This window comes from Colias philodice, chromosome 10 (assembly GCF_061535455.1).
Source record: "Colias philodice isolate Cphi_HAF_F1 chromosome 10, ilColPhil1 Martin Lab GWU primary, whole genome shotgun sequence".
Classification (NCBI taxonomy): Eukaryota; Metazoa; Arthropoda; class Insecta; order Lepidoptera; family Pieridae; genus Colias; species Colias philodice.
Window position 1 is genome coordinate 11590527 of NC_143095.1, and position 23137 is coordinate 11613663.

The following is a 23137-nucleotide window of genomic DNA, read 5'->3' on the forward strand; positions in this document are numbered from 1 at the left end:
GCAATGTATAACACTAACAAAATGACTTCTATATATTATTGTATATAGTTACAAATGAATATATGCAATAAATCTATTTTCGAGTATATGTTAAAAAAATAAAGAACTTTAAACAGTTTAACAGTAAAAAATAGCAGCAAATAAACTTTTAGTAAAAAATAAATCTTTACAAAATATGTAAATTATACATTAAAATTAAAAACACTTGGGTCAGAATAAAAAAATCGTAGTTAGGAATGATAATTGTGACTTAAACATTTCTTAGTACTTATACAAGTTGTATTTTATTTAAAAAATAAAATATAGAAACCTATCTAAGTTATTAAAAGTACAAAAAAATTTTGCAAAAAGTACATAGAAGGTAATTAAACTATAATAAAATTCGATTAACTAGATTAACTAGACGACACGAAAAATCGCACAAAATTTAAGTTCAATTCGATCGATTTTTTTATATTATGATTTATTCATGTTTATTAATATTACTTAGTTATAAAACCTGTAAAAAAGTTAAAAAAAAACGATTGTTTATTCTGTCACCTTACATTTACAAACATTCACATTTAAAAACTGCCTTCCGTCTCGTCAATAGCACAAAAAAATTCCATAAAAAATATATAATACTTGAACCTGTAATATTACTTGACACCTCACAAAAAAAAGGTTTTATAAAATAATTACCTAAAATAACAGTAAGTATAATATTTGACTGTACAAAAAGAGATCTTGACTAACAATATTTAGTACAAATGCCATTGTAATGTTATGTATAGCAGTTCTTTATAAATAAACATATACAAAATGTTCTTAAAAATTCCCTTCGTAATAAATGCGGTTATTCTTATTATGACTAAAATACAGGGTTACTTGTAAAACACCAGCAACCTCGCAGGACAAGATAGCTAACATCATAAGTAACAACATATTTTGTTCTACAGATTTCATTATTTCCCTTCAAAGTACACTACCAACTTTCTACGCTGTATTTAAAATGTATAAAATATATAAATAACGTTTATTCCAAATGTTAACTTAATTAGCAGGCACAGAATCATGTTAATATTTTTAAACTAAGACTCAGGCACTTTATGAATTTCTGAAAAGCGTTTTTAGCGAAAAATATGTTCTTAATGTTTAAAAAATAACCTTCTCTGCGTGATGCCGTGACCAAGGAAAAAGGGTTTCATCTTATATTCTTATATATTCTTATATATTATTATAAAGGCGAAAGTTTGTAAGGATGTATGGATGTATGGATGTATGGATGTATGGATGTATGGATGTTTGTTACACTTTCACGTAAAAACTACTGAACCGATTACAATGAAATTTAGCACACATATAGAGGGTAACTTGGATTAACACATAGGATAGTTTTTATCCCGGAAATCCCACGGGAACGGGAACTATGCGGGTTTTCCTTTGCAAACGCGGGCGAAGCCGCGGGCGGAAATCTAGTTTTTATATATAGAGATGTAGTGATAATATCATTATTTAGGGCACTTATTAGGAAAAAATATATTATCGCTGGCGTTAAAATCATATCGTATTGTAAACGAAATTGACTCATATTACTATTTACTATATCAGCATAATATGATTTCAACATGTGTATTTAATTAAAAAAATCGTAACAACTAGATCACTTTTGATTATCTTTTTCATTTTATCAACTACAATCTAATTTAAATGTGGAAAGTTGCCTGTTTGTTTACTGGAGGAAAAGTACTTGAAATACGCGATATTACTATCCAGGTATATTGCTGAAAGGAAACATTTCTTTATTTTTAAAAAGAAATAGAACCATGCCCGGGAATCGAACTTACTAAAAGTTCTAAGTGCTTTTCCTCCAACGCCCATACAATTTTCCATCATGTATAGTACCTATAACTAACCGCTACATGGCGCTGATTTCAAAATTCCGGTATCACTAAATAAGTGTGTTTAATACCTATAATTTTGTAATTTTGAACTTTGCGCCTTGCAACACCAGCTCACGCTTGACCGTCTCTCTCTACTCTGTGGTGACATTATAGTGACTGTATGTGTTCCCGGTATTTTTACTTAAAATAAAGTTAATATTGAAATAAACAGTATTTGTGACTCATTAATCTATCAGGTTATGGGCTCAATTAGCTCAGAAACAAGAAAAGTGTGAAATCTCGTTGTGAAAACAGTGATCAAAACATTATAAGTGAACATAACCTCAAACCGGCAACGTGACTTTTTAATACAAACTTTTGTGTTGAAAGTGAATAAATTCAAACAAAATGGCAACAAACAACCAATTGGCATTAATTGAAAAGCTATCCGGTCGGGAAAACTATGCAACTTGGCGGTTTGCAATGCAAACATATCTACAACATGAGGATTTATGTGACTGCATAGAATCTAACATGGAACCAGATCCAAAACGAGATACTAAGGAAGGCGAGAACAAAGATAATAATCCTTTCAGTTGATCCCACAAACTATGTGCATATCCAAGAGTCTCGCACCGCCAAAGAAGTTTGGGATAAATTGTCCTCATCATTTGATGACTCTGGGCTGACACGGCACACGCAGAGTTGGGCTACTGCGTGATTTGTGTTATACGTCACTAACTGAATGTCAAAATGTAGAAAAGTACGTAAGCAGAATAATGAGCACAGCTCATAAACTCAGAAACATTGGTTTTAAAGTGGACGACGAGTGAGGTACTATGTCGCTCTCAGGTCTGCCCGAAAGCTATAAACCAATGATAATGGCCATTGAAAGCTCAGGCATGACTATTACTTCAGATTCTGTAAAGGCAAAATTATGACAGGATGTCGGACCATGTGAAAATGAGTCAAAAGCATTCGCAGTTAACAAAAAATTGCAGAAAAATTTCAAGAGGCATTCTAAAGTACCTAGGTGCTACACCTGTAATAAATATGGACACAAAAGCCCAGAATGCAAATCGAAAAATAAAGAAGCAACACAAAATTCCAGTAGTTCATCATATGCTGCTGTATTTATTGCGACAACTTATTTTTGCTTTGCCCTACTCCTATCCTTTACTTAATTTTTCTCTGTACAACCGGTTGTCTGGAAGAAATCGCTATTTAGCGATAAGGCCGCCGTTGGTTATAATGTATCCTAGATTAAGTCTCAATGTGTAATTTTTTCAGAGCAATAAAGTATAAATAAACAAATGTGATGCCTGGTATGTAGACTCAGGCGCAACCTCACATATGGTCAAAGACAAGAGTTTGCTTCAGAATGAGACTACTTCCGTTATAAATAATATAAGGTAGATAACAAAGTATTATCAGTGCAGTGTTCAGGGCAAGTGAGCTTAAATACTTACAATGAAAAAGGTCAAGAAAATAAGGTACTGTTTACAAATGTATTACATGTTCCTGGATTTACTATCTGTAAGTTAGATTATTCGCAGTGGAGGCCAAGTAAGATTTGACAAAACTGGCTGTGTTATTATGAACAATGAAAATCAGATAGTAGCAATAACTAGTATTATCAACAACCGGCTGAACATGCCTGGAGAAGGCTATGCATGCATGTCCGGGAAAAAACGATATCTTTCTATGGCACCAACGAATGGGACACCTTAATTTAAACAGTCTAAGGGCCGATTTTTCAATGCTTGGATAAAACTTATTCGTCGAATAATGTATAAAACTACCATTTTAAAAACGTATTAACGTATTAAGTTGCCCGTATTTGACACTTTACGTGACATTTTAATATTATCGTGTAATACTTTATTGGACGGATAAGTTTTATCCAAGCATTGAAAAATCGGCCCTAAAGAAAATGTCTGATAACACAGAACATGTAACTTTCTCAGCAAATTCATAAAATCTGACATGTGTCACCTGTAAGGTAAGCAGACAAGACTACCTTTTAGAAGTGAAGGGTAACCTCAATTATTGGTCCACTCAGATATATGTGGCCTTATGGAGACAAAGATATGATTTTAAGCTATTGCATAGCTTCTATCGCGGGCCTTGAGCGCTGGGACCGAATCCAGAAATTGCGTAACGAAAAACCTCACGCTCCCCACGGGGACGGGCGCGGAGGTGTGGCTTGAAGGCATAGCATGCAATAGCTTTACCGCGGCAGTCCCCGAGTGACACACGTCTTTTTTTTGTGTCTGGAGACAGTTGGAAGGCTAGAGTGATATTATAGCCTATATTTTACTGCGCTCATTTTCATGGGAATTTCCTTTGACTACACAGTCTAAAAACTAATTTATTATATATAAATACATTTAAATGAAGATATAACCTAGTGGTCCGGGAGCCAGCAGCAGATTTTATGACCAAGTTCCTCTCAAGCGGTAATTAGTAAAATGCATCAAAGTATAGTATTATGAAGCCTCGTGAACGTCAGCTGGAGCTCGGTTGGGGGGAAGAGCGGTTGTAGCCTCCCGTATCAGCTGACGGTTTTTCCACCAAGATACAGCCAGCTGACATATATATTTATCCACAGTTACATATAAGCTATCATCAGGTAAATTTTTGTTTGAGAGGAAATAACGGAAAATAAATTTTTCTTTAAATTTAACTTTCATGTTCGAGACACCAGCTGACGTATAATACACCATGTTGTAACCAGCTGACTATTTTTTTTCGTTGAGATATTGGGTTAGCTACAATTTGACAAATTTTTAGCTGAGAGGAAATGAATGAATGAATGTATTTTTTTTCCTATGTGCGTGGGAGGCTCACCCCACAACCGAGCGCCAGCTGACGTTCACGAGGCTTTATAATACTATACTCTCATGCGTCTGACGAATTATCTCTTGAGAGGAAATAGTTAACCAAATTTGCACCTGGCTCCCTAACCATAGTACTAATCGGGTTTACTTTTTATTTGATCTGTTGGCACTACTGCGTCTCGCGGGAACCAACCCCGCGGCCCTCGGCTTGATTCGTCGAAACCAACTAGTTTCTCGCCGAAGAGCCAATGCCTGAAAAAAAAATAATTTATTGAGTAAAAAGGAGGATAATTGAATAAAATACTATTTGATCTTAGGAGCGACTTGCGCCATATTGAACGTCACATTTTCTAACTAATTAACAATACTATTTCAGAAATAACATTTAATATTTAGGTAAGTACGTTTATTGCAACATATTTATCTTAGTTAAGAAATAACATTTAACATAAGGGAAAAACCCATGTTTTAATGTAAAAAAACCATAGTTAAAAAATGACGTTGAACAGTATTTTATGTTATTTCGCATAGTATTTAAAAAATCAATCAAAACGCATTATTAATAGGCGCCGGAAATATAACGCGATTTTTAAGCAATTGCATAGCTTCTATCGCGGGCCTTGAGCGCGGGGACCGAATCGAGAAATTCCGTAACGAAAAAACCTCACGCTCCCCACGGGGACGGGCGCGGAGGTGTGGCTTGAAGGCATAGCATGCAATAGCTTTACTGCGGCAGTCCCCGAGTGCCATACGTCTTTTTTTATTTCTTTATAATATTTATAAAAAAGCATGTTAATGTAATAAAATTAAGACCCGCACCTTCTCTGCCTAGTAGCCCTTATAAGATCTCCAGGCTTCAACGGCAGTCTAGCTTCATCAGTACAAGGTGCTGCGATGGCTGCGCGCGGCCGGGTGAGGATGGGTACCCAGTGGCCGGAGTAATTACTGGTCGCCGTGAATAGACGGGAGCGGAGTTGTTTATCTATCTTTTGGGCTTTTTGCTCCATCTGCGTGAAGAATTATAAATAATAATAATAAAATCATGTTTGATTGTGATCATTATGGATGACTTTCAATTCTTTCAATCCAATACTTTAAAAATTTATCATTTATAGAGCATTTGTATGATATAAAACTAAACTTTCAATAATATTAAAATCGTTTTTATGTAGTCTTCACAACATTTGTTCCAAAAAATTTAAAATACAGATAAAAATTCATAAGATCTCGTAAATTGCAGGTGAGTGAAACGAAAAAAGTTTAAAACTTATTGTCACTCCCAAATTCAAGATCTTATAATTTAAGAAAGAGAAGTACAAATTATTATTAGACTTGTGTTCTTAATGGAGTAATTTACAATGTACAAATTATTACACCACTATTATTTACCGCCAAATTGTCTGAAAGAAATCGCTAGGTCCATAATAGGACTGCCTGCTTCTTCCTCTGTATAATTAGCATAATATTTAAATTGCTTTGACCAAAAATTCTCCAAATTCACTCACAGTAAGATCATAAGGCCCAGTTCCCTCGACCACATGCCAGTGCAGCCCGTCCCCTAACCCGGGGGCGAAGGCCGAGCGCAAACTATCCGCCCAGTGGTACGTGTAGGGGTACACGAAGGGTGGTAAGCCCCGCTCTTCACGTCGACTCGCTGCCTTCTCTACTATCCAGTCCTCTATAGTTGTGCGGTTGCGGAGTAGCCCGCGGATCTAGGTATGAAATCATGTTTTTGTTAGAAGTTTTCATTATAAATAGCTAAAAAAACAGATAACTGTGTCCTCGAATTATCACTAGACTTCGAAAAAAGGTAGGTATATTAACTTCCAGCTTTAATTTGCTTGCAATACGGATTGGCGTGAAAGGATGCGGGTTCGAGTCCCGCCTCGTGATCGAATTTTTTCTATTCTTTATAAATTTATATATTTACTAGCGGTCCGCCCCGGCTTCGCCCGTGGTACATATGAAAAATAGATGTTGGCGATTCTCAGACTTACCCGATATGCACAGAAAATTTCATGAGAATCGGTCCAACCGTTTTGGAGGAGTATGCAGACTAACATTGTGACACGAGAATTTTATATATAAGAAGAAAGAAGATACTATGCAATACATCAATTCAATTTCTTTTTTTATGTCGGTAACTATAATGTCAATTTGTCAATATATAGGTGGAATTTATTGTGCCACCTGGAGGAAAATACTCTTAATACTGTAGCTAGAAAATTTTACACAAAGAATATATTCTTTTAGTTTTCAAATGAAATAAACTGCATTTTTGATTTTTCCGCACTGATTTTTCCGATTCCTTTTCAATTTACTTTGACACAACTTTTTCATTAGCATAAAACCCACCTGCAAATACAACAGCGCTCCAACCGCTAACACAACACCCACAGCCAGTCCAATAGCCAGCAGTGTCAGCAGTAACGTGGTCAGCGTGAGGAAGATCAGCGGCTCTTGGCCCGTGCCGTGGTACATGTACCAGCCGCGGTTGATCGCGTGGTACAGGCAGATTATTAACACCTGCGGGTAGACCGATCTGAATAGTGCGGTATGCGCAGGTTGTCAGAGTGAGGAAGATCAGCGGCTCTAGGCCCGTGCCGTGGTACATGTACCAGCCGCGGCCTCAAGCATGTTTAATTAAATTTTTTCTAATCGATTTTTGGGAAAATATTTCGAGCACTTGTTATTATACCTAAAATTTTGGTTTTATCAAAAAAACTAAGAACGCACTTATCCTGCTGTGGGATCTAGAACTATAAGGAGTGGTATTGATACTATTAAATATCAATTTGATAGTATCAACTATTGAACTAATATTAAATTCGAAAGTTTGCAAGTATGGATGATGGATGTTTGTTACTCTTTCTTGTAAAAAGAAATGGACGGATTTGGGTGAAACTACATCGGAATATAGTCTGTACATCAGAATAACACATACACTATAGAAACACTTGATTTTGCGTACGGGTTCGTTCGTGAATTTCGGGTGAAAGCGCGCGGCGCAGTAAATACTATGTACATTATACATGTATCAAAGAACAGGCTGTTAAATCTGTAAACTGTTTGGTTATGCCTAACCAATTTGGACATAAAAAATAGAAAAATATTTAAATTTAAAAGTATCATAAAATAAAAGTGGCTAAAAACAAATGAGTTTCACTATCACATATTATATCCTATTATTCTTGTATTATTACTTACAATAGATGCATGCAGACATCCAAGCACGGCAAACATAAGGAATGTAATGAAGTAACCATGATTAGCATATCCTACACAGCAGTTGATCCACGGGCAGTGGTGATCCATTTTCTTTATACACCTACCACCTGAAATAGTTCAAAAGTGACTGTTTTATGTGATATTACCATTTAGAAAATGTGTTTAAACTTTAAAGCTAGTTGGTTTAAATTTGATTGATTCAATGTATTTATTGGTATCCTATCAAAAACATAAATGTAAAAATGGGAGCTAAGGTCAACCGTTGACTTTGCCGAAAAAAGAATTGAGATCTATATGTGTGCCAAGTTCTGTAGACAGCCCAGAAATTTATTTACAAAGATGTATAAAATTCTTAGGTGAACTGAAAATTCAATTGTTTTATTTTCCCTTATAGAACAATGTTTATTAAAAATATGACTTTTTTAATTTGAATAATATAATTATTTACACAAATCAAACAACTTATTGAACCTCATAATTTGACCAGGCTAGTTTTTACAAGATTACTACAAAGACTAGTAGAATGTTAGTAAGGATTTAGAATATGGAGTCCTAGGACTTTATTTTGAAAAAAACTTAGATTCATTCACAATGCTTTTGCTGCACAAAATTAAAACAAACAACCATGTTTGTAATTTGTAATTTTATAACTAACTAGCTATGCCCTGCGGTTTTACCCGCAGTGGTTTACCCTGCAGTTTTACAAACAAACTCTTTAGCTTTATAATATTAGTAGAAGTAGATTTTATGTATAACTGATGTAATGGTTAAAATTTAATACTCACACTTTTTACAGTGATGTGACCTGGGTGCTTTGTAACCCTCACACACAACACAATATTGCAAATATTCTACATCCTCTTCATTTTCCTGCAATTTTAAAATCAATCAATTAAGATTATTATTTGTTTAAGTACATAACATTTATTATTGTCAATACTTATTAAAAAACAAGAAGTCATGTACTTGCACTTAAATAAATAAAAGAAAAAGTATATATCTTCTCCATAATAAAATAAGTTTCGATTTCGAAATCGATTCATCACTTCACTTTACTCTACAGTAAACTAAACTTTAGTGATTCATGAAAAAATTGTCCAAAAATCTGAAATACTCTAATTACCAAATTTAATAATAATAACAACACTCACAGGTTTCCATCCCATCGGAACATATCCTGGTCCCTCAAGTAATGCTTGTAGAAAATAATACAGGGTAAGGGCTGCAAGGCTCAGAAACATGAGGGAGTGGAGAGCTGCCGCCAAGGAGACATGTGGGGGCCACCACATGCTCATCAGATGGACCATAGCCCATGTTATTAGTTTAATTATAGCTGCAAATTATAATAAGACATATAAATTTATTATTTCCCTCTGTGCACTATAAAAACAGTAGTGGTGATGAAGGTTGCATATAGTTAATCCTAGTAAAGGTTTACACGAACCTTCCTTTGTTGTTCTGAATATAACCTTCCAGTCTCCAGATAATCAATTTACATACAGAACCAAGTTATCTTAAATCGAAAAACGAGCGAACAAAGAGGTAAAAAATTGCGTGAAATACTTATCAAAACGCCGGTTTCTTAGAAAAAACAAATATTTAATATTTAAACGTACCTAAAACCGAAATTGGACCCCAATGTAACAAACGTCTAAAAGGCGATACGTGCATGATTATATTCTTCTTATTTTACCATCCAATATTCAATTATCAACTATACATTATTCCTTATCATTATGCTCTACTTAAACGCAATAGTTTCACTTATAATATATGGCTATTCACTATAAAATCATTGTATGCTTGTGTTTAACAAAGAGTATACAAATACTACGTAAGAAGAGACGGGACTCCCATATTAAGTATATAGTCTATGACTCCCATAGATAAAAATAAACTTCAGTTAAACGTCAAAACAAGGCTAGATTAGAATAGCCAACATAACAACTAGTGTCTGACAGAGCTACCAACATAAGAATAATGGCATAATGTAGGTACAAGGTAGGTACCTACCTCGACATCGATAATAATTTTACTTGCACTTTCGTTTAAGAAATTTGTTATTGTCGTTTAATTAAATGTGAAATAAAAGAAACGCGTACAAACAACCATTTATTTATTTATTCATTATAAATACCAATCAGTCCAGATAATCATAACAGGAATTACTGTCTTTGAAATGCTTTCCACTCTCAAATTTCAACTGATGTAGTTTTTCAATAGATAAATAAGCAAGATCCTATTTTCCTGTCATTTTAACCCATTCTTCACACCTGAAAATGAAATGTAGACAATTATGAATTAGGTATTCCGTGTCCCAACACTGTAAATCCCCGATTCAAAATTATAACAAGTTATCTGATAAAGTGAAATATAATTAGTTATATGAATGAAAATACAAAGATAACGCTGTTGCATAAAGAAATTTCTACTGACCGCAGTTCATCTAGAGGAAATCTAGCCATAAAATAGCGTTTTATCCCGTCTTTACGCTCCGATCTCAAACCACATATTTCACATTTTCTGTACGCCATTCTTAGCAACTAAAGGTCCAGAATATCACAAGCTGCACAAAAAAGCTTTTAAACACTTACTTATTATAATAAACTAGCGACCCGCCCCGGCTTCGCACGGGTGCAATGCTGATACTAAATACACTACAGAAAAACTGTGTACGTTGTATATAAAAACATAGCGGCCCGCTCCGGCTTCGCACGGGTATAAAATAGATAGCCGGGCGGCCGGCCGGTACCGCCGCAAACGCTACGTCCCGCAATTTTTAAATCTGTAATATCTTCGAAAATATTCACTTAAATCATACGGTGTAAAGGGCCATATAGATCTATATTAAATGAACAATGTATTCTAGGTATTTAATTGGTAAAGGATTAATGCTGTATTGGTTAAAATCGCATCGAAAATTAGCCATTATTTGTCGTAAAAAGTAAATGACAAAAAAAAGTTATTGTGGGTTATCCATAAGAGATAGACATATACCGTCGCGGACTTTTCTGTAGACCTTTTCAATGTGTATAATACTTAGTACATTATTTTGATAAAACTCGTAGGGTTCAGCCTGCGTTTGCAATGTAAGCGGAAAAAATGTAATTTTTTACGACATCACATTAGAAACCTCAAAAATAACAGTACTTTTCCACTATTAATGGATATTATTATACATATAAACCTTCCTCTTGAATCACTCTATCTATTAAAAAAAACCGCATCAAAATCCGTTGGGTAGTTTCAAAGATTTAAGCGTACAAAGGGACATAGGGACATAGGGACAGGGAAAGCGACTTTGTTTTATACTATGTAGTGACTATACGTAAATAAACTTATTTCGCATTACAAAATGTTTACCGGTAACCATAAAATAAATTACAATATGGAGTAATGTCACTGTGACAAAAGACAATGATGAAGAGTGAAACACACTGGGAGTGAGCGAAACAAATATAGTCGCCATGAAAATTTTGCCCCGTTTCATATAAAAAAAAAATTCTATGAAGTTGCGACAGACTGGTGTTTAACAAAGAGTATACAAATACTACGTGTTTAGTGAACTCTGAATAATAATCAGCTGTCACTCAACATCCGATCCGGACGACAACTTGACGTGAATTTGACAGTTGACGAATGACGACTCACGACAGGCGACAGATAGCGCTCAAATCTCGGCTCAAATCGGCTCAAATTTTACTCGGAAATATTTTTATCAAAACATAAAAGTCATTTTACGCAATAATGTTTGACCACAATAGTTTGAGTTTTATTTATTAATGTTATATAAAAATTCAATTCCATATTTTTAGTTTTATTATCATATTAAAAACAATATTCAATGTAATGTCAGTGAAATATATGCGTGTTTCAAGAGCTACGACCAAGAAGCTTATATCTAATACACTGGAGATTGCACTATGACCATTTAACTTGTAACAAGAAAATATGACGTTGAATGACGCCTGTATGTTTTTTTATCCTTTTCACACCTAACTTGGCAAGTTGGTGTGAAAGGGATAAAAAAAACATACAGGCGTCATTCAAGGTCATATTTTCTTGTTACAAGTTAATGGTCATAGTGCAATCTCCAGTGTATTAGATATAAGCTTCTTGGCTATGACACATGATCACAAATATTAATATTTAGAAATTTAATTTTACGACATTCTATACCAATATAATTTATAAGTATGTAAACGAAGTTAACTTTTGTAGTACTTGATTATTAATTCATAAATGGAATATTTAATCTATTTGATTATTCATAATCTGTAATAGAAATTTAGAAGACATTACCAGTTTTGTCAAGTTTTTATTTGAAAATTGATAAAATGTGGTAACCCGGCGTACCACGTCACGCAGTTGTCACATCATATCGCGATATTTTTGTGACTCTTTTGGGTGTGTGCTTTCTTCATGTGTGTTTTGCTACTTATGTGGATTATTAGGTGATATTCTTCTTTTACCGGGTAAGTTTTAATAAAAACTCAACTGTGATAATTAATTTTCAAGTGATTAAAGGTGGTAACTGTATATAGCTTATGCGCTGATTACACCTAACGAGTACAGTGGCGAGTCAGTAAATACGTTCTCGGCCGAGACAGTTGCCGAACCGAGTGGGTGTTTACACGTATTTCACTAGTGGCGAGTCAGTTCAGTTTTGATCACGACGCGGACGTCTGCAATGGATCGAAAAAAAAAAGAATTTAAACGGGTTTTAAATCGGCTGTTACCAGATATTATTAACGAATTGTGGGATTTATTAGAAATAATAAATAAAAATAATAATTCTTTGAAAAAATACAATGACGACACGAACGAGTGGCGAGTGGCCGAGTGACGCGACGAGTGCGTGTTTATACCTGCCGAGCGGGATAGCGAGTGGGTACTCGGCCGAGTAAACAAATTGGGATTCTAGTGACTGTCTCGCCGCTCTTCTCGGCCGAGTACTCGGCCGAGCACTCGTTGAAGTGTTTATACCAACCGAGCACTCGGCCGAGGACACTGACTCGCCACTGTACTCGTTAGGTGTAATCGCCGCATTAGTGGGTATAATCCCCGCCGGTGAGTACCTAGGTAGGTTCCCACTATCTAAAGACCGTCGTCACCAGTTCAACAAATACAATAAATGAAATAAGCAGCATGAGATTTTCAGTACTTATAATTTCTCATTGAGGATATGAAAACATAATCTTAGACTGGAACGACTTGTCAATGGCCCCTTACGATGTGGTGTTTGCGTGCGAATCTCTTACACTTGTTTTTCCGTTTCAGATTGCAATCCTAAACCGCAAACATGCCAAAATCGGTAAGTACTTTTTTATAACATATAAATGTCAATATTACAACAGGTTGTTAGTTAAGAACACGTTTTAATGATGGAATATGATATTCTGAAAAGCGCGTATTTCTGATTTCACCACAAGCATCAAACAGCATGTTAAATAACTGAACAAATATTGAATGTAACTTTTGCGCAATTCTTAGTTTAAGTAAATGCCCGAATAGTATCCATTTGAGTAGAATCAAATACTTTTTTTAGATTTACTCTCACATAACTTACATTCTTACTGATAAGAGATTATATGACTCATAATAGCTTAAGAAACATATTTCTATACTTAATGTTTAATGGAAACTGCCAGTGTTGGCAAAATGATTCATATAAGAAATTTATTCTACTTGGAAAACACTTGCTATACAATAAAACCATCATACTATCATATTATTTATAAATATATATTTTTGTAATAAAAAAGTAGATTCACATAGAGTAATGGAATAAGTAGTTCATTTCTATAATATACACATAGTTTTCATTCACAAATGTTTTACAAGTAATATAATTTTAACTGTATATCGTAGATCAAAAACATATTATCAATGATATGAGGGCAATAAATAAAAATGAACTACACAGTATGAAAAATTTCATGTTCACAAGTTTTAGTATAAATATTTTGTACCACAATTACTACCAAAAGTGTGAAAATGCTATTGTAATTTATTTGATAACATTAATTAAGTGGATTATATTCCTTACTTTCACCGTTTAAGTGATTATAATTTAAAACTGGAAATTATGCTCAAATATTCAAATATTATTAAAGTATTTTCATTAAACTGCACAATTTAAATAGATGTGCATTTTCCATATTTATAGAAATACCTTTTATTTATTTATAAATGAATGAGTCTTGATTTAATTTATATGATTTAAGTAAGTAGTAGTATCATTGATACAAATATATGGAAGTTAACAATAATAATTTACATTACAATTTAATAATTTAGAAAAAGTATATTTCCAATTTCTTTCTATTAGTTTTTTGACAAACACAAGTACACGCACATTTTACTATGGGAAAAGAAAGTACAAAGTTCCACTCCATATATTTAGAAATATTAAGATAATATATGTGTATACTCATTTTCATTTATCTTATTTTTTCAGATATTAGCATATATAAATAAAGCAATAGGTGGTTCAAGTGAAAATCACTTGGTTAGTTAAATTGGTCTGTTTTCGTTTGAAATTCCTCTGTATACCCCTGAAATGCTATCCTTTAATAGATTAGATCTTTGCTCGAGTTTTGTTTTTCTTGTAAATAAAACCCTGGTGTATGGATACCTCACAATTTTTCTGTTTTATCAGTTTCACAATATTGCTAAACTTGTAAATTATATTCAAAAAATTATACACTGTTTGTCGCTAAAGACATAGATTCTTTTGACTTTGTATATGTACATATAATAGCCTAATTTAAACTCTCTGAACATTTGCCCATCCTCATATCAATAACCTTATTTTTATCCAAATTCTCAATTCAGGAGTGTATATATCATAGTCATATGTATGTTTGTGAGTTTCTGTATCCCATTCCCACCCTAACTTCGGAAAGTCTTAATTAATTGGAATGTCTGAATGTTGTGAAATTCATCTAATTTATAGAATGAATATTAATTTAAAACTATATTTATTTGAACAACAGGATTATATTTACTTAAAGAAGTTATTTCACAGTTTTTCACTCTTTAATACTTTTCACTTTCTATAGTTTTTTTTTTTTTCGAAAGATTAGGTAATGTATGTGTGTATTAAGACATTCATGGAAACATGATATTTATGCAAAATTACTGCTAATTAATTTATTTATTTATTTATTTCATTAAGGATCACCAACATGACATACACTGATACATAGATAAAAGCATTAAAGTAATAACAATCGTAGACATAGTGCTGTCACAATTATAGGCAACCACCACTAACAATTAATATAACATTAAATCAAAGACACACAGTCTGCAGCTAGCTGCAGATTAGGTAAAAAGTATACATATACATAATACATAAATCCAATTTTGACGGCAAAATAATCAATTAATGTTAAAATAAAACTACATTTGATCAACTGGGTTTTGGTAAAGGTTCAATCGAGAGCAATTCCTTTTTAAATTTATGTACAGTGTTTGAGAAAATGTCAATAGTCTTGTTATTGCCAGAAACTATATTATTATATTCTTTGGTAAGGCGAGAAATGCCTGAATAATGGCCTAGATTACTTTTGTGGAATTTTGTGTGGAACGGCATATTATTAGAATGTCTAGGCAATCTGACTGGAACTTTAAAATTAAGCTGAGATACCAATGACACACAATCGATTGAACCATTCACCAATTTATGTAAAAAGACCTGATCCAAAACCTTCCTCCTCTGATAAAGTGTTCGTATTTTAAAATAATCAAGACGTTCTGAGTAACTAGGAATTTTTTTGGCTACGTTGCAACTATACGCAAGATGCCACAAAAATCTTTTTTGAATGCGTTCAATATTGTTAATATGAATATTGTATTTTGGATTCCATATTACGCTGCAATATTCTAATTTGCTTCTAACAAGGGCATTAAAGAGGGTAATTTTTGTGAGAGGGTTCCTAAAATTTTTACAAGTTCTCAGTAAAAAACCTAACAATTTGAAACCGCTATTAATTATATGGTTGAAGTGAGCGTGAAAACTAAGTTTTGCATCGAAATAAACACCTAAGTCTTTTATTTTGTCTACTGTTGCTAAGATATGATTATTAATCTGATAACTGGGTGCAATAATACCTCTACTTCTATGTCTGCTAAATCGTATATGGTAACATTTTTCTGAGTTAAGTTTCATTTTATTGATTTTACACCATTCTGCCAAAGAATTTATGTCCTTTTGGAGAAGAGTACTATCAGTGGTTGATTTAATTGTTCTCAGAATTTTAAGGTCATCTGCAAATAAAAATATTTTTGAGTGCTTTAAGTTAAGTGGGAGGTCATTTATGAATATATTAAATAAAATGGGACCTAAGTGCGACCCTTGTGGAACTCCGGATTTAGTTGAAAAGGGCTCAGAGGTAAAACCGTTTACCACTACTCTAGAATAGCGACCCAAAAGATAACTCGAAAACCATCCCAACAGACTACCGCCAATACCAATGTTGTGTAACTTTTGGATCAATATATTGTGATCAACTTTATCGAATGCCTTGCAGAAGTCTGTGTATATGACGTCAACACAAGTATGCGCTTCAACAGCCTCTACAAGACATTCGAGATAAAGTAGAAGATTTGTGCTGGTGGATCTATTTTTTGTGAAACCATGTTAATGAAAGATAGTTTTCAATTGATTAATCAATAATTATCACTAATTTCAACATCTCGTTAGGTTAATTAAGCTCTCTTTTATATTACAGCATGTTATAGACATGTAATACTAAATAAAATCAGTGAAAATTGAGCCTTTTTTGTAAAGGACGAATTACATGATTAAGTTAGAAACGATAAACTTGACATTTTAGCCAACTAGCTGTTCAATATAGTTATAAAAACAATAAAAATGCTTTCGCTTCAATGCTATAAATATAAAACATTCGAATTTGATCGATAAGAGAAACAATAATAGCTTGAAATTAGAGTTGAATAATAAATGTGCCATTTCGTGATAGCAGAAGGGTTTGTTGCTGTAAGGGACATAAATATTACAATTCAATTATTTTTTCCATGTCAAATTCATACTAATATTATAAATGCGAAAGTAACTCTGTCTGTCTGTCTGTTACTCAATCACGCCTAAACTACTGAACCAATTTGCATGAAATTTGGTATGGAGATATTTTGATACCCGAGAAAGGACATAGGCTACCTTTTATTGCGAAATATGTACCACGGGCGAAGCCGGGGCGGACCTCTAGTGATATCGCTAAATGCCTAATTTTGCTGCATTCACATAATTACGAAGCGTTTAAAGAAACTAGAATAATTTATAAAATTGCCAGTGAAATGCCTTAAAGTGGCTCGTGAAGGAAGGAAACGCGAAAGTGGGGCACACGTTATCAGCTTAGTGGACAGTGGACGACGTTACATGGTTGTTTTATTTATGTATTCATTTGCAAGTGGACGCGCCGGGGTTTGCTTGTAGTTTGTGATGCGTGATCGCTTTGTCATGTGATTTGACATGGTCTACGAGAGAACTAGAGGACCCTTAGAGGGTTTATTTTAAATTGTAGGCATTTAAAAAGATAGTAAAAGTACGAACTCTTCAATTAAAATTTATTTTATTTGTTTTAATTAGGTATGTGAGTACAAAATAGTGCTTACGCATTGCGGTAGATCATTTCAAAAAATATAACATATAGGTACTTAACAAATTTCTGGTTGGCTTTAAGCAAGTGAAAATTTGCATATCGCATGTAAATATAGTGACGGCTCATAATATTTTATTATTATTTAGATCAATGAAAAATTTTGGCCTAATTTTAACTGCAAAATTTTTCGCTTTTGTTGTTGAAAGCAAAACCAAAAATTTCCGCGAGGACAATCCATACTATCCATACTAATATTATAAATGCGAAAGTAACTCTGTCTGTCTGTCTGTTACTCAATCACGCCTTAACTACTGAACCAATTTGCATGAAATTTGGTATAGAGATAATTTGATACCCGAGAAAGGACATAGGATAGGTTTTATCCCGGAAATCCTACGGGAACGGGTTTTTCTTTGAAAACGCGGGCGAAGCCGAGGGCGGAAAGCTAGTAATAAATAATAATATTCTTTGAAGCAAATATCCATAAAATAGCACCTCCTAATTTGGTATCTATGCGAAATAAATGTTGTTTCTTTAAATTAAATTAGCCACAGAGTAACAATAAAATAAAAATACACTAGCTCAATAATTCATCTTTTTCCTGATCATCCATACAATTTTTTATGAAAGTTAAAAAAAACGATGCTGTCAAGTTCCTATTATTTGTAACATGAGCTTAAACTTTTAATAGCATTTCCTAGAGATAGCTCAACAAGGCGAGAATTACATTAAGGTCAAATAAGTCGTAATGTTTTTTCGTTTTATGGAACTTGTATTTGAATCTATATTTGGCAGTATTGGAAATATTTTGATATGGAGTATGTAATATATTTAAAAAATCCATTATGTAAAAGTTATTAAAATCTTCTAAATGGTTAAAGCAATTTATTGACTTGTATTCTTTAGGAATAGGTGTAGTTTAAGAACGTAATGGAAACCATTCGACATTACAGTTAAAAAAATAGACGAACAAAACATTAAAACCTGAATTAAATCTATAAACTCTATTCTGGGACCCATTAGGGATAAAAACAGGTTTAAATATATACTAGATGCCAATGCTCGACCGTTTGTCTGGAATTGAACGATCAGTCACTAGAAAAGGCACAAGGATTCAAGTCCTTATAAGAAAACAAAAAGCTGTCTAGACCACACTTAACGGTGCAGAACACCTATAAGTTGTGTCGAGAATAATCCTTTTCATTCAATCACTATTGTACAAGTGAGTGTGTTTTGATCACTTTATAAACCTAAAGCCACAAAGGAAATAAATAAATACCCTTGCAACGTTTAGCATAACTTTTAGCCATGACACATTGGATCGATGCCATCACTATTCAATTTAGGATCGACTCATTATAGGAAAAACATGTAGGTGGCCGTCTGCGGCGGTTAGACAGTTTGAACGTAACGTGACGAATTCATTGAACGCGCGGTTCAATCACAGTTAATTCGTTCAGTACCGCGACTTCAATGTACACTGAGCGGTGACTGCAGTCGCTAATTCAGTAAGGTGTGCAGGCTTCGTCCTCAGGGCGGAACGCCGGCGCATCCCCGCAAAAGCCGTCGGATCAGTTTTAACTCTACCGCCGCGATCGGCAGACGCGGCCAGTGCTAACTCACCCCCGAAAATAATTTACATATTTTAAGTAGCCCCCAATATTTATACAAGTGATTGTGGCCGTGACATTAACAAGTGTAACCCGAAAGCCGGCAAAATGGTAGCGGGCGGAAAACAGGTAGATTGTTATATAACTCATTCAATGTCAATAGGCTGGTTTATGTACTTTGACCGGTAATGATTTTTATGATTATGATTTTATGATAATTCACTGAACATTGATAACAAATTAATTACTACTTGAGCTCTGTAAAGGTATACAAATTGTCAGGGTTTGGACTGAACTTAATAAAAACTGATAGAGAACTGATATAGAATTTCATACAGGCTTTATCCAAAATATAATTGGATTCTTTTGAATTGTAACGTTGGGCGTAAATATTTAATTTCATTGCCACGTCTTATCGATTTTACAGCTCACGATTTTCAGTTTCACGTAGCAACAATAAATAGTGGTCGTCAAGTGAATTGACGAGCGTGTTACATGTAGACACAATACATAAGTCGCGATGATGTCATCGAGCAGCCTTTGAGCCTCATCCAAGACGCTCAGCTTTTATTATTTATTTTGTTGGCCACAAACGGTTTTAACCGTCTTATACCCTGTCCCTGTCTACTGCGGTCACAAAAAAGGGACAGAAGGTTTCCTGTTTCGCCAATGTTCCCTCGCTTTCGATTTCTTCGGTTATATTTAGTTACCGGATTGAGGAGCAATTCGCGAGGCGAAAACGCCTTTTATCATTATCATATTCATATAATTCATGTATGCGTACGCACACGCTTTCGACGAACGTTTAGGAAAATAAATTAATCTTATCTAATCGGATCGTAATTATGATGAAATAAAATAATCTACGTTGATATGGAAAATAATTATGGACGACGACGATGTGGACAGTAGCCCGCGTTTCTATATTTAGCCTCACTATCGCTTCGAAGCCTGGCACAATTCAGGTTAATCCTTATTAAAAAAAGTCGTCTCGGTGTAGACGTAGGTACCTGGCTACAAAAACTTCTGTTACTTCTGAATTATTAATTATTTCTTACCGCTCGTCAATCCCAAGGATGTTCCTTATTTGTTCAAAGGTTACAGAGATCAGAATACAACCTCACTAATTATATATTATTATTAGTGTCGTTATGTTACATGATTATTTTTCTGGTACCTTGATGTAATGTATAGTATTTATCGTCATGTGAGATACATGTTCTAGGTCTTACAATGGTTATGTTTGATGCAGTATGGATCGCGAATGATTTATTTACTTCGCATCAATACATAGCAGCCTTCTGAGAAATACCACAGGGATGTGCTTATTTTCCTCTAAATACTGTGTGTGTCATACCTCTTATCATGGTCACATGTGATTATAATAAATCAGTCTCCACTTCCTTATTTTTTGCTTTCTATTATAATAATGAGATAATGTGAGAATCTATGCGAAGGTTTAGTGAGAATTTTGATGGTTCTCAGTATGTTGAAATATAAATATTTTTTTTGGTAATTTATTCGTTATTATGTTTTTTGAGTGAACTTAGATTTCCTAGTTCTATAGTAAATTGTAGTTTAAATTTAAATATTATCTTAATACTTACCAAAACAAACAAAAAAAGGAGACTCATTAATCATCTATATTTTTATCTGTGTCCCAATAAAATACATGCATGTATATGCGAACTTATGAAATAAACTATACTTAGCTAATCTTTTATCGTATTAAAAATAAACTACATGGAATACGACCTGAATATAATAACATGGATTTGTAATTTTCTTTACTGTCCTAGTTTCTATTGGTGTTACGAGATATACATTACAATTATTGGAATCATACCTTTTTTTTTATAGTGGAGAATGCATTTAGGCATACCCAGGGCACTCGCGGGAAGAGCCCTGGGTTATGTCGGACTCACCCTGCTGAGTGCAGGGTCCTACCGACTAAACTCCACTGTCGATAGGACACCTAACTGATAATTTTTCAATAGGTCCTTTGGCAAAGCAGAATATTTTCATCCGCACTTTAGAAATGCTTCCTCTATCTGATCTTAAGATCTCGGGCATCATCATAATTGAATAAAATTTATTTCGTTGGTAAATTTCTGAGGCATTTCTTTATTCATTTCGTACTTTTACATTTATATAGCTACAGCATAATATTGTAACTTTTATATTTTTTGTATGCAGATTTTTTTGTTAATTATAATATTTGTAAGAATGGTTTCTTGATGATAGTTGTGACGTGCAGTGGATTCTATTATTATTTCTGTTGTATGAATTTGGGAATTTTGCTGGCATTTGTTGTTTTGTTAAATTTCGATACGTCGTCGTCCAATAGTGGGTTTCCGCTATTAAGGTTATTATATTGGTAATATCGAATCCAGTCTCACTAAAGATTTGAAGTCTTTCTGGCGATATACAAAAAACAAGAAAATTACAAACGACATTCCTCGCAGTATGTACTACAAAAATCAAGTTGCTGACACAGGACATGATATAGCCAATTTGTTCGCTACATACTTTTCTTCGGTTTATAAGCAAAATTGCAAAGTTGCCTACATTCCCAAATTTGCTTCATCAAACTACACACTAAACAACATACACATATCTGAGAGCGTAGTATTATCTTATCTAAAGAAAATCGACTTAACCAAGAGCACTGGGCCCGATGGCATACCACCAGTCTTTATACGTTTATGTTCCTCATCTCTCGTTAAACCGTTAACTCTGTTATTTAACAAGTCTTTAATCGAAGGAACATTTCCGTCTTTATGGAAGCTAGCCAAAGTGACACCAATTTTCAAATCCGGTGATAAGAGAAATGTCGAAAATTATCGACCAATTAGTATTTTGAACTGCTTTGCTAAAGTATTTGAAAGCATTATATACGAACATATGTATAGTCATATCAAACATAGATTAAACGACAAACAACATGGGTTTGTAGCTGGTCGCTCAACAAATTCAAACTTACTCATTTATACTAATTATCTGACAGAATCATTTGATAGTAAATTACAGGTGGATTCGGTTTATACAGACTTTTCCAAAGCATTTGATACTGTAAATCACACTATCCTTCTTTCAAAACTCAATCATCTTGGCATACATGGTAGTCTGTATAGGTGGATGAGTTCATATTTAGCTAATAGATCACAATTGGTTGCATTGTATGGCTATGACTCTGTTCCATTCTTATCCCCTTCCGGTGTACCGCAGGGTTCCAATTTGGGGCCACTGCTATTCTTGATATATATTAACGATCTTCTTGAATTAATCTCATGTAATACTCTTGCGTACGCGGATGACGTCAAAATTTTCCACAGAATACAAGATTATAGTGACTGTCAGACCTTACAAAGGGATTTAGATGTCGTCAGTGAATGGTGCAATACCAATCGTATGACCCTCAATGTTAAAAAATGCCAAGTAATGTGTTTTACTAAAAGTAAAAGGCCGATCATTTTTAATTATAACATTAGTCATGTAACACTGGAACGAGTCAAGGTCGTTAGAGACTTAGGTGTGATGTTCGATTCTTCACTATCATTTAGACCGCACTACGATTACATTGTCAGTAAGGCCAATAAAAGTTTGAGCTTTGTTTTACGTACTGCCTCACCATTCAAAAATCCGAAGTCGTGGATAATATTATATTTAACCCTAGTAAGAAGTATATTGGAATATTGTTCATCGGTGTGGCTTCCAATATACAATAATCACAAAGACCGCATTGAAGCTGTGCAGAGGCGTTTCTTACGTACATTATGTGGTAAATTAGGTTTACGGCGTAAAATACCTGAATATGATCAGCGTTTGCGTAAATTCCACCTAATGAATTTAGAAAGCCGTAGGACCCTGACTGATTTGTGCAATCTGCATAAAATAGCCAATGGGTTATTAGGGAACGAGCTTTTGGCTAGCCTTAACTTTAGAGCTCCTACCCGCCCTTCACGCAC

General features: G+C 34.0%; 2 protein-coding genes across 4 annotated transcripts in view; one reads left to right on the plus strand and one right to left on the minus strand.

Moving 5' to 3' along the window:
- Positions 1-4836: 4836 nt before the first annotated feature.
- Positions 4837-9737, minus strand: LOC149485487 (palmitoyltransferase ZDHHC6-like). The gene is made up of 8 exons (XM_089700254.1): positions 9547-9737; positions 9082-9263; positions 8716-8800; positions 7910-8037; positions 7058-7228; positions 6208-6414; positions 5522-5709; positions 4837-4954 (listed from the first exon to the last, which is right to left on the minus strand). The coding sequence occupies exons 1-8, from the start codon at positions 9599-9601 to the stop codon at positions 4837-4839; spliced, it is 1134 nt and encodes a 377-aa protein (XP_089556380.1). The 5' UTR covers positions 9602-9737.
- A 2514-nt stretch (positions 9738-12251) lies between these two features.
- Moe (moesin) overlaps positions 12252-23137 on the plus strand; it is a 40770-nt gene continuing 29884 nt past the window's right edge. For 2 of the 3 annotated variants that reach the window (XM_089700299.1, XM_089700301.1), the window contains exon 1: positions 19125-19298. In XM_089700299.1, the coding sequence (XP_089556425.1) occupies positions 19278-19298 (21 nt within the window). In that variant the 5' untranslated portion in view covers positions 19125-19277. Of the gene's footprint in view, positions 12406-13210; positions 13245-19124; positions 19299-23137 lie in introns of those variants that run through there. The other variant, XM_089700302.1, reaches the window with a different exon arrangement.

Excerpts from the sequence above, each read along its gene's own strand:
- LOC149485487 (XM_089700254.1), bottom strand. The coding sequence starts at position 9,601 with ATGCACGTATCGCCTTTTAGACGTTTGTTACATTGGGGTCCAATTTCG. Across the intron at positions 7,229-7,909 it reads GATGTCTGCATGCATCTATT|GTGTTAATAATCTGCCTGTA; the intron begins GTAAGTAATAAT and ends GTCTACCCGCAG. Across the intron at positions 5,710-6,207 it reads CTGGGCCTTATGATCTTACT|ATGGAGCAAAAAGCCCAAAA; the intron begins GTGAGTGAATTT and ends TTCTTCACGCAG.